At 41.5% G+C, this 13,095-nt stretch overlaps 1 protein-coding gene across 2 annotated transcripts in view; it reads left to right on the forward strand.

Moving 5' to 3' along the window:
* Window positions 1–627: 627 nt before the first annotated feature.
* kif16ba (kinesin family member 16Ba) overlaps window positions 628–13,095 on the forward strand; it is a 171,928-nt gene continuing 159,460 nt past the window's right edge. For both annotated transcript variants that reach the window (XM_059986193.1, XM_059986194.1), the window contains exon 1: window positions 628–900. In XM_059986193.1, the coding sequence (XP_059842176.1) occupies window positions 854–900 (47 nt within the window). In that variant the 5' untranslated portion in view covers window positions 628–853. The remainder of the gene's footprint in view (window positions 901–13,095) is intronic.

Here is a 13,095-nt window from a genome sequence, read left to right on the forward strand (position 1 = left end):
GCTGAAATCCCTACATTTTTGGACACTATCAAGATAATGGAATATGCCATCAGGAGGGGAAATAGACAAGGTAAGAATTACTCGTGAAGCTAAATGCGGGGCAGCACACACAAAATGCTGGAAGAACACAGCAAGTCAGGCAACCTCTCAGGCCCAACACGTCGGTTGTTTACTCATTTTTCATAGATGATGCCTGACCTGCTGTGTTGCTTGGACTTCCAAGATCTGCATACTGTATTTTCTCGTGTTTGCATTCGGGGCAGACTGGATGCCGTATTTTTTCTTAGCAAAAATAATCTGCAACAGTTCTTTATAAACTTAGTACAAAGTTTGCGTTCCTTTAGAAACTCAGTACTTTACGTCATCTAACGGCTCTAACTCCTCCTAGGCAATTTTAAAACTATAACCACAGACCGACAACAGCGCCAATACCCCCCAACCGCCCTGACATTCGCTGCCCACATTCAGCAGCGGACTTCTCCGGAGGAAGAGGGGGCGGTACACAAAAATGCTGCGCCCCCGCCCCACCCCACCCCGGGCAGAATAGATCTCAATGGTCGCTTCTCCCGTCAAACACCCCCGCACGATCCAATAGAAGGAGAGTGGGCGGGAGCGTGCGGCAGTGTTTTGAGCCTCGGAGGGCTCGGTAGGCGATCCACTGTGATTTTGATACAATTGGTGGTGTTGACAATGACACCACGGTGATGGTGACAGCGGCCCGAGTTGTGAGGAAAGTTTTAAATGCCCGTGGAGAGCTCGGGCGGAGGCGAGAGCGTTCATCGCACCACGAGCCGACGGTTGTAAACAAACAAGCTTTCGGCGAAGGTACCATAAAAGGCGGAAGTGATGAATCATGGCCTCGGTGAAGGTGGCGGTGCGGCTGAGACCAATGAACCTGAGGTAAACGACCCGCAGAATGTTCTGGACCCGTGCCAGAGGTCTCAGTTAGAGAGGGCAGGACAACAAAACTTCCTAACATCTAAGACACTTGGGTGGTAATTAAAAACAAGACACAACCCGGTACATTTGCCAACCGGCAGGACGTTAATAAGCTATTGACAGATGTTTAGCTTAAATTTATTACACTTCTGTTATTACAGTATTCCTTGAATGTACCTTTTTCAAACTTTTCATCACCTGTCCTGTTATATCCTTGCGAAAACAAAACAGATTTAAATCTGATCTAGAAAACGTGGCAAATAGTAAGTCAGTCGGCATAAACGGAAAGGAATTCAGCATTTCAGATCGATCACCTGTTTTAACTATTTTTTTTGCCACCTTTTCTGTCGAACAGACTTTGTTTAGACTTTGTTATATTAACATCTTTGCTCTTACGTTCCCATCTGCACTTTTTGCGTGTTCCTTAAAATGACAATAGTTTACAGCTGAGTGCCTTTCATGTAATAGTAACTATGGTTGTGGGAGTTCAAGAATCAGTGGATGGGGATTTCCTTCCAGCGTTGAAGACTCGTGACTCTGACTCGATACTATAGATAGGATATGTACTCTGAGATTGATATAAAATAGTTTGAAAACACTTTCAAAAAAGAGCGGGCGAGTTGTCAACTGTACCTTGGCGTTCATTCATTATCAAATTATTGTTATTTGTCGAGGAAAAACAAGATGCTGGAGGCACTGTGTGGGTCGGGTAGCATTTGTGGAGAGAAATGGACAGCCAACATTTTAGTTTGTGACCCTTCAGGATTTCAGACTGAAATGTTGGCTGTCTATTTCCATGCACAGATGCTGCCTGGCCTGCTGAGATGCTACAGTATTTTTGTTTTTAACTCCAGATTCAAGCACCTTATAGGTCGTGTTTGTCTTTACTCTGTAACAATGTAGATGTGTCGAGAAGACATGTATTTTCCCACCTGTAGTTTGCCTGTGGATTGTAATGCATAGGAGAAGAATTAGGCCATTTGGCCCATTGAGCCTGCTTCGGCCTTTCGATCAGACTGACTTATTATCCCTCTCAACTCTGTTCTCCTGTTTTCGCCCTACAACCTTTAATGCTCTTATTAATCAAAAACATATCAACCTCTACTTTAAATATATCCAGTGATTGGCCTCCGTAGCTGTCTTTGACAACTAACTCGACAGATTCACTGCACTCTAGCCGAAGAAATGTTCTAAAGGGACACCACTGTATTCTGAGGCTGTACCCTCTGGACCAAGACTTTCCCACTAATAGATACATCCTTTCCACCTTCACTGTATCTAGGCTTTTCACTATTTGGGAAGTTCCAATGAAATAATCCTTATTCTAATAAAACTCAGTGATTACTCTCCCAGAGCCATCAAATGCTTTTCATACATTAGCTCTTTAATTTCTGAGATAATCCACGTATAACTTCTCTGGACCCTCTACAATGACAGCACATAATTTCTTAAATTAGGGGTCCAAAACTGCTCACAATACTCCAAATGTGGTCTGACCAATACCTTATAAAGGCACGACAAAGGTCTATATATGATATATGTTATGAATAAAGTGTCATCAAAGGAGTATAATGAAATAAAATTTGACACAGCCATGTGAAGAATTGACCAAACTCTTGGTTAAAGAAGGTGAAGGTGCATTTTGCAATAAGAAATTTGCATCACAAAAAGAGACTATTTGGGTCATTGTGACTGTGCTGTTGAAAATCAACTTTTAAACTAATCCTACTTATCAGCTCTCGGTGAGTGGCCCTGCACTTTATGTCTTTTTGTGTGTTTTATAAATAGGTTGATGGTTTGTACCTTCATCTCCCCTTGAGGGTAGTGCAGGGGTTTGTAACCTGGGGTCCATGGATCCTTCACTTAATGGTAGGGGTCTGTGCCATAAAAAGGGTTGGGAACACCTGACAGTGAGTTTCAGGCACAAATGACTCATTAAGTGAAATGATCTTAATGTGTCTCTTCTTTAAGCCTTCTACCTATTGATTTAAATCTGTGCTCCTTAATTATTGACCAATCTGCAAGTTCTTGCATCTGCAGCTTATATATTCTCCCCTTTATGTCTTAAGCAGTGTTTTAAAAAGAAATTAAGTGGGAGTTGTCCAGCTTGTTTGATGTGGGTAGGATCATTGATGAAACAGTAAAAGGTTATGGCTCGGAGTGGCCTTAGTCAGGAGAGGTGAAGGCTGTAGGTCAATTTATTTAAAAAAAAAATTTTGTTTGTTAAATTCTTTTTTTCTTATTGCACAGTTCAAGCAGTGGAGATGCCAGGCAGGATAGTGGAATGCTTCTCTTGAGGTTTGTGGGAAGGTTAGAGAGACCCTCAGTGTCCCTGATGACCACAACTGCAAGAAGTGCATCCAGCTACATCTTCTTACAGACTGTGTTAAGGAATTGGAGCAAGAATTGGATGACCTAGGGTTTGATCGACAGGACTTACAGGAATGTAGTTACACCAATCATACCGCTTTGGATACTGGTAGGAAGAGAGAACGTAGCAGAGGAAAACCACAGTGGTCAGGTCACTGGCACTGAGTCTGGCTCTGTGGCTAAGAAAGGGAGGTGTGAGAAGAAGATTGCAGGAGTGGTTTAGGATTCCATAGTTAGAGGAGCAGACCAGAGAATCAATGGACATGATATTCAGATGGCATGTTGACTTCCAGGTAGCAGGGTCAGGGAAAATTTCTCAGATTGGGTCCACAGCATTCTAAAGGGGGAGGGTGAGCAGCTGGAAGCTGTGGTACATATTGGTACCAACAACATTGAAAGGATAAGGGAGGAGGCCCTGAAGAGAGATTATAGGGAGTTTGGTAGAAAGCTGAAAATCAGAATATCCAGGCGAGCAATCTCTGGATTGCTGCCTGTGCCTCGTGCCAGATGATTGGCAGGTGAATGCGTGGCTGAGGAACTGGTGCACTGGGCAGGGCTTCATGTTTCTGTATCATTGGGATCTCTTCTGGGGAAGGTATGACTGTATAAAAAGGGTGGGTTGAACCTGAACCCGAGGAGGACTAATATCCTTATGGACAGGTTTGCTGGAGCTGTTGAGGAAGGTTTTAACAGATTCGAGGGGATTTTGAACTGGTGTGTTACAACTGAGGATGGGGTAGTTGGTATGCAAGTAGATGCAGTGTGTAGTGAGGCTGTGAGAAATACTGGGAGATGATAGGGAAAAACTGCAACTAGTGGAACGAGTTGAAGTGTAACAAAGGAGCAAAATCAAAAAGAGTGAATACCATACTGCAGGAGTTATATTCGAATGCATGCAGTGTACAGAATAAGGTACATGACCTTATGCAGTTAGAGATCGTCAGGTATGATATCATCATTGAGTCAAGGCTGAAAGAAGATCATAGTTAGGTGCTCAACATCTAAGAATACACCTTGTATTGTAAGAACAGACACACTGGCAGAGTGGATGGGGTGCTTCTGCTGGCAAAAAAAATGAGATCAAATCCTTAGAAAGAGATGACATAGGATTAGAAGATGTACAGTCCTTGTGGGTAGAGTTAAGAAACTACAAGGGTAAAAAGACCCTGATGGGAGTTGTATACAGAGTTCTTAACAGAAGCCACGATGTGGCGTACAAATTACAACAGGAGATAGAGAATGCCTGACAAAAGGGCAATTTTACAATAGTCATGAGGTATTTAATATGCAGATAGACTGGGAAAATCAGGTTGACGCTGGTTCCCAAGAGATGGAATTTCTAGAATGTCTTTGAGGTGGCTTTTTAGAGCAGCTTGTGCTTGAGACCTCAAGGGTGAAGCAATTCTGGACTGGATCTTGTGTAATGAACCAGATTTGTGTCTGTGTTAGGTCATGTCTAACCAATCTTAGAGTTTTTTTGCAGAAGTTACCAGGAAAGTGGATGAAGGCAAGGCAGTGGATTTTGTCTACATGGACTTCAGCAAGGCTTTTGACAAGGTCCTGCATGGGAATTTGGTCAAGAAGGGTCAGTAACTCGGCATTCAAGATGAGGTAGTAAATTGGATTAGACATTGGCTTTGTAGGAGAAGCCAGAGAGTGGTAGTAGATGTAGTGGTAGTACATCTCTGACTGGAGGCCTGTGACTAGTGGTCTGCCGTAGGGATCAGTGCCGGGTCCATTGTTGTTTGTCATCTGTATCTGAAAGTCCAAATATACAATATCCACTGCAGCGCTTCATCTATCCTACATATAATCTCTAAGAATTCCAGCAGGTTTGCCAGGTAAGATTTTCCCTTTAGGAAACCATGCTGACTTTATCCTATCTTGTCCTGTGTCACTAAGTACTCCATAACCTCATCCTTAACAATTGACTCCTTTCCAACCATTAAGGGATGCAATTCATCAGGTCCAGGTGACTTATGTGCCCTTGGGTCATTCAGCTTTTTGAGCACCTTCTCCCTTGTAATAGTAACTGCACCTACTTCTCTTCCCTTGCATCATTCAATATCTGGCACACTGCTTGTGTCTTCCACAGTGAAGACTGATGCAAAATACTATTATAGTTCTCTGCCATCTCCTTGTCCCCTGTTATTATTTCTCCAGCTTCAATGACTTTGATATGGAATTGATGGATTTGTGGCCTTGTTTGATGATGATATAAAGACAAGTAGAGGGGCAAATAATGTTGACAAAGCAGGGGATCTGTAGAAGGATTTTAGAATGAGCAAAGAACTGGCAGATGAAATATGCAGTGAAGTCTATGGTCATGCACTGAATGAAGGCTTTAACTATATTTTAAAGGGGGAGAAAATTCAGAGGTAAAGAGGGACTTGGGAGTTCTTGTGCAGGATTCTCTAATTTGCAGGTTGAATCGGTGGTAAGGAAGACAAATGCAATGTTAGTATTAATTTCAAGAGGACTAGAATATAAAAGCAAGGATGTAATGTTGAGGCTTTATAAGGCACTGGTCAGACCTCACTTGGAGTATTGTGAGCAGTTTTGGGCCTCTTATCTAAGAAAAGATTTGCTGGCATTGGAGAGGGTCCAGAGGAGGTTCATGAGAATGAAAGAGTTAATGTATGAGGAGCATTGATGACTCTGGGCCTCTACTCACAGGAGTTTGATAAGAATGATTGGGGGGGGGGGTTGGGGGGGGGCTGGGATGATCTTATTAAAACCTAACAAATGTTGAAAGGTGGATGTGGAGAGGATGCTTTCCACAGTGAGGGAGCCTTGGACCCAGGGGCGCAGTATCAGAACAGAGGGCATCCATTTTGACAGAGATAATTTCTTTAATGAGAGAGTAGTGAATCTGTGGAATTTATTGCCACAGGTGGCTGTGGAGGCCAAGTCATTGGATATATTTAAAGTGGAGGTTATTAGTTATTTGATTAGTAAGGCCATCAAAGGTTACAGGGAGGAGACAGGAGAATAGGATTGAGAGGGATAATAAATCAACCATGATGGAATGATGGAGCAGACTTGATGAGCTGAATGGCCTAATTCTGCTCTTATGTCATATAGTCTAATATCCAAGAAGCAGCACCTGAAACAACATTGAGGGTCATGACATTGGAATGGATTAGAGATTTGGATTAGAGGAAGACTTGGAAACAATTGTGTAATCCAGGGGTTGTTCATATATGAGCCAGTGTATGTCAGCTAGCTCTGGATACAAGTCAATCAGACTTCCTGAAAGATAGGACCAGTCAATCAGCAGTTCTGATGGTTTCATGTTTATTGAAAATAGAATGAGAAAGACCCTGCAATATTGTGTTAATGTTTAATTGTTGAGGTAAATTAAACACAGCTGAGTCAAAGTTAAACAATTGTGCTGAAGTGGAAATGGGGGACAAAAAATTCTGCATGGGTCAGATAGGACACAGCTTTGCGAGCATTGTGATTCAGTCTTTGACTTTATCTGGGGTAAAGGATATTGTGGTGGCCAGAAGAGAAATTTGTGTTTGGAACAGTAGATAATAGTTTTAGGCTCACAGTATTTCTTTTTTATTCATTTTGTATTTTGAGAGATTGCAGAAGGTGATATTTGAAACCGAAGTGTGATTGAATGCAAAACAAATATTTATATTAGATCAGGAGGAGATTTGAAGTTATTGATTGTTACTGAAGTGATTGAAGTGAAACAGTTAAGTTTAAGTGAACTTTCCAATCTTTCTTTGGCTTACCTTATGAAATGCTGCATATTATCTAAAGTAAAATTTAAACTTGGCTATGAGGGATTTTTGGTTTGTAATATTTTTGGTGTCTGGTTTGAGACAGCTACTTCTATTTCTCTGTTCTTGTTATTTGCAATGACAGCTAAAATGAAATGATAAATTTGATAATCCCAAACAGACCTCTAAGCCTGTGAGTGAATCAAACTAATATTTCTTTTGTATTATTCTCACTGAGAGACGTGTATTTAGAACTTGGAGCACTTAAGATCTAAAGGAAACAGATAAAAAAACAGCTGCAGCTTTCCATGACCAGCTTTGTGTTACCAGGATTAATTAGACTATAGGAACAGTTTGGTCAGGTGTAGATCAGATTTTAGAGTGCTCCTAACCTTTCTCTCTATCCAGGAAAAAGGGATTTGCTGAAAGATTGCACGGTAACATTTTTATGGGTGGCACAGTGGTGCAATCAGTAGAAACGTAAATATCCAGGAAGGTGCAGCAGTGAAATAGGCCTCTTGACCTGTGGCAATCACGATATCAAATCAAACTAATCTACTCTGCCTTCACATGGTTTGTATCCCTCTGTTCCCAGCCTGTATTTATGTCTGTTTAAATGTCTTTTAAACATTGCTATTTTATCTGCTTTGACCACCTTCACTGGCAGCAAAAGGCACTTACAGTGTGTGTATAAATTGAAGACAAACAACCTTGCCTCACAAATGTTCTTTAAGTTTTCTCCCTTTGAGATTCCTGAGGAAACAATTCAAGTTTTATACCTTACTAGTAAGATAGTAAGGGATAAAATTGGTCCTCTTGAAGAGCAGAGTGGTTGGCTCTGTATGGAACCAAAAGAAATGGAAGAAATGTTGAATGGGTTTCTTTGCGTCTGTATTTACTAAGGAAACTGGCATGGAGTCAATGGAAATAAGGCAAACAAGTAGTGAGGTCATGGAACCTTTACAGATTAGAGGAGGAGGTGCTTGCTATCTTGAGGCAAATCAGAGTAGATAAATCCTCAGGACCTGACAGGGTATTCCTTCGAACCTTGAAGGAGACTAGTGTTGAAATTGCAGGGGCCCTGGCAGATATATTTAAAATGTCAGTATCTACGGGTGAGGTGCCAGAGGATTGAAAGATAGCTCATGTTATTTTGTTGTTTAATAAAGGCTCTGAAAGCAATTTGGGAAATTATAGGCTGATAAGTTTGACGTCGGTAGTAGGTAAATTATTGGAAGGTGTACTAAGAGATAGGATCTACACGTATTTAGATAGAGGGAGAGTCAGCATGGCTTTGTGCGTGGTAGGTCATGTTTAACAAATCTATTAGAGTTTTTTGAGGAGGTTACCAGGAAAGTGGATGAAGGAAAGGCAGTAGATGTTGTCTACCTGGACTTCAGTAAGGCCTTTGACAAGGTCCTGCATGGGAGGTTAGTTAGGAAGATTCAGTCGCTAGATGTACATGGTGAGATAGTAAATTGGGTTAGACATTGGCTCACTGGAGAAGCCAGAGAGTGGTAGTGGAGGATTGCTTCTCTGAGTGGAGGACCTGTGACTAGTGGTGTGCCACAGGGATCAATGCTGGGTCCATTGTTATTTGTCATCTATATCAATGACCTGGATGATAATGTGGTAAATTGTATCAGCAAATTTGCTGATGATTCAAAGATTGGAGGTGTAGTGGACAGTGAGGAAGGTTTTCAAAGCTTGCAGAGGGATTTGGACCATCTGGAAAAATGGGCTGAAAAATGGCAGACAAGTGTAATACAGACAAGTGTGAGGAATTGCACTTTGGAAGGAAAAACCAAGGTAGAACACACAAGGTACATGGTAGGGCACTGAGGAGTTCAGTAGAACAGAGGGATCTGAGAATACAGATACAAAATTCCCTAAAAGTGCCGCCACAGGTAGATAGGGTCATAATGAGAGCTTTTGGTACATTGGCCTTTATAAATCAAAGTATTGAGTATAAGAGTTGGAATGTTATGGTGAGGTTGTATAAGGCATTGGTGAGGTTGAGTTTGGAGTATTGTGTGCAGTTTTGGTCAAATTACAGGAAGGATATTAATAAGGTTGAAGAGTGCAGAGAAGGTTTACAAGGATGATGCCGGGACTTGAGAAACTGAGTTACAGAGAAAGGTTGAATAGGACTTTATTCCCTGGAGCGTAGAAAAATGAGGGGGGGACTTGATAGAGGTATATAAAGTTATGATGGGTATAGATCGACTGAATGCAAGCAGGCTTTTTCCACTGAGGCTAGGGTTAAAAACAAGAGGACATAGGTTAAGGGTGAAGGGGGAAAAGTTTAAAAGGGGGGGCTTCTTCACGCAGAGTGGTGGGAGTGTGGAATGAGCTCCAGGTGAAGTGGTAAATGCGGGCTCACTGTTAACGTTTAAGAAAAACTTGGACAGGTACACGGATGAGAGGGGTATGGAGGGATATGGCCCAGGTGCAGGTCAGTGGGTCTCGGCAGAAAAATGGTTTGGCACATCCAAGAAGGGCCAAAAGGCCTGTTTCTGTGCTGTAATGTTCTGTGGTTTGTCCATGCTCTCTCTAGCCCAGGCAACATCCTGGTGATCTTTTTCTGTACCACCTCCAAAGCATCCACATTTTTCCTGATACTTGATGACTAGGAATCCACATGATACTCCAAATGTGCCTAACAAAAATTTTGTACAGCTGCAATATGACTTACCAGTTTTTATACTAAATGCCCTGACCAGTGATGGCAAGCATGCATATGCCTGCTTTATACTCTATCCAATTGTGTTCCCACTCTCCAGGAGCTATGACCTTGCATCCCCAGATTTCACTCTACAACAGTGCTCCTGTGGGTGCTGTCATTTACTGCATTTGACCTCCCAAAATGCAACCCTTCACATTTGTCTCTCTTTACCATTGTCTACCAAATCTACGCCTAACTTTCAAACTGATTTGTATCCTGTTGTAGCCTTTGAAATCTCGCCTTGCTATTCACAACTCCACTGATTTTCATCCAAATTATTAATAAATAAGTATACAGGACTGTGCAAAAGTCTTAGCTATACTGCAGTCATTGAGTCTGCCCTGTGCACCTCCATCACTGTGTGGTTTGGAGCCGCCACCAAGCAGGATAGAACCAGACTACAGCGCACAGTGAGGACTGCCGAGCGCATCATTGGAGCCTCCCTGCCCTCTATTGTGGACCTGTACTCTTCCAGGTTGAAGAAGAGGGCGGGGAACATCATAAAGGACTCCTTCCATCCTGCGCATGGACTGTTTGAACTGCTTCCGTCTGGTAGGCGCTTCAGATCCCTCCAGACTAAGACTAATAGGCACTGGAGAAGTTTTTTCCCTACTGCGGTCGCTTTGCTGAACAGTTAGCTGCCGGTTAACTGTTGGCTAACTATTACTTGGATTGCACTACTTGTATGTATAATCTATATTTTCTTTTATATTTATCATTATTATTGTTATGAGCAGAGAGACAACATCTGCCGGAAGTAAATTCCTTGTATTTGCACAGGTACTTGGCGATTAAAGTCTGATTCTGATTCTGAATATATATAGTTAGAGTGCCTAAGACTTTTTCCGAGTACTGTAGTAATTTTATGTATTGCACTCGACTGCTGCCACGTTTTAAAAAAACACATTATATGATTCTGATATGGGTCTCTATTGTGGACTGAGAGTCAGAAGGGGCAAGGAGAGGAGAATCATGGTTGGGTAAAGGGGAAAGTGAGTGAGTGGGGAGCGGGAAGCACCAGAATGACATTTTGTAACGATCATTAAACGAGTTGTTTGGAATTAACTTACCTTGCCTGGTGTCTCGGCTAGGCATGCCTGTACCTGTGCCACACCCTGTTCCTGGCATTCCTTCTCTGCCACCTGTCCCCCAACCCTCCCATGGTGCTTCACCCAAGCCATTCCCAACATCCTTGGCTCCTGCCAGATTGACAGACTCACTTTTACAAATACAGTACTGTGCAAAGGCCTTAGGCACCCTAGCTATATATATATACCTAAGACTTTTGCACAGTGCTGTACATATATTAAATTCTGGGTATTCTGGTTAATTGGGCAAACATTTATTTGGGACAACTCTTTAAGAACATGGAACAATTGGAGAAAATGGCCAGCATTCCCTTTGTTTATTTGGGATGCTGTGTGCTTAATTGGGCCAGAGACTTGCCGAAAAGTTTTTAACAAGCATCAGTTGCATGTGCTTGTGTGGTTGTTTGACACTATGCGATAAGTGAACAGTTTTTAATTAGTGTCATTTGCTAGTATTTGTGTTCAGAAAGGAGTGATTTTTGTCAATGATAGTTGGTGAGTAATAAGCAGTAAGACAATTCAAAACTGTTTTGCTCATTGCTGCTTCAAGCATTCAGGTTTGGAGATGCCAGAAACGACCGGGAGGGAATGAAAAAGAAGCTACTACTTCAATAAGTTAGGAGATTCAAAGAATTTGAAGGTAAAGATAACCATCTTAAATTTTAAAATGAAGATTTGGCAGATACAGTCATCAAAGACATTGTATAAAGGCTGTCCATTATCTGAATTCAGTGTCTGCGCTGTATTTGTTTTATTTACGGTCAGTCAAAAGAATGAGGCAAAAAAAAACAAGACAGAGGATGTATTCCTGTGTCGATATAAGGAACTAATACACAGTTTTATAGTACTGTGGTATTATTGGTAGTGTTCTAATTTATTCTGTATTTCATTTAAATACATAATTTGTTACCCAGTTGAATGGTAGTTTGTCTTTTTTATACCTTTTTAATTATTTCCATGAAACAAGGCTAATTGGAGAAAAATATACTCATTCTGATGCGTTTCAATTAACTAGAATCCGCTGTATACAGTCGGCCCTCCTTATCCACGGATTCAACCAACCGCGTATCGGGAAAACCCAGAATTTCTCTCCGGCACTCGTTTGAGCATGTACAGACTTTTTTTCTTGTCATTATTCCCTAAACAATACAGTATAATAGCTATTTACATAGCATTTACATTGTATTAGGTATTATAAGTAGTCTAGAAATGACTTAAAAGTACAGGCAGTCCCAGGATTATGAATGAGTTCCAATCCTGAGTCCGTCTTTAAGTCGGATTTGAAGTCGGTACAGGTACATCTGGTGTTATTTAGCGTCAGTTAGTCAAATGTTTTTCTTAATATATAGTACATATTTTACCTTTCTTTGCATATAAAACACTTAAGAAACATACGTATTTCAATAATTAAAGCATTGTGTTGCTTAGTAATAATTGTAGCTTTCATCGGGGCAGGGCCTTCCACGAGCTCCATTAAAATTATTCTGATTGTTGACCGACTGTAGCCTAATGCTTTTCCAATGACCGATGGCGTTTCACCTCTTTCCGATCATTTTATTACTTCCACCTTACTTTCACCTTATTTTCAATCGTGATTGTGATTATTTTCATGAACAGAAACACTGTGGATTCAGAGCTGCGCCACCAGGTCCTAATGTCCACTGCACTGAGACATGTTAAATAAAGTCCGGGGTTCCACTGGGTCCGAAAGATCACTGCACTGGGACAGGTTAAATAAGGGACTTGAGCATCCACGTTTTCTGGTATCGGGGGGTAGCGGGGGGTCTCGGAACCACTCCCCCGCTGATAAGGAAGGCTGACTGTATGTAAATATTTACTAATTTTATATATTTATAAATTAAAAAATAAGCAAAGGTTCCAGCGCTAATCCTTAGAGTAGACTACTTGTCACAGACCTTCAGATAGAATACCCCTTCACCACTACTCTCTGCTATAACCTATCTCTGCTTTATAGTGCCAGAGACCTTGCATACAATCCTTAGGTGCTCCCTGCTCTTGGAATTTGCATATTCCCCTTGATACTGTGTGGGTTTTCTCCAGGCTTTCCAGTTTCCTTTCATATTGCAAAGACCTTGCATGTTGATAAGTTAATTGACCTCTGTAAACTCCCCCTGAGTATGCAGGTGAGTGGTCGAATCTGGTGGATGTTGTTAAGGATGTTGGGAGGATAAAAAATGGGATTACTGAAGAATTGGCGTAAACCTGTGGTTGATGATCA

Source organism: Hypanus sabinus, chromosome 12 (genome assembly GCF_030144855.1).
Source record: "Hypanus sabinus isolate sHypSab1 chromosome 12, sHypSab1.hap1, whole genome shotgun sequence".
NCBI classification, from domain to species: Eukaryota; Metazoa; Chordata; class Chondrichthyes; order Myliobatiformes; family Dasyatidae; genus Hypanus; species Hypanus sabinus.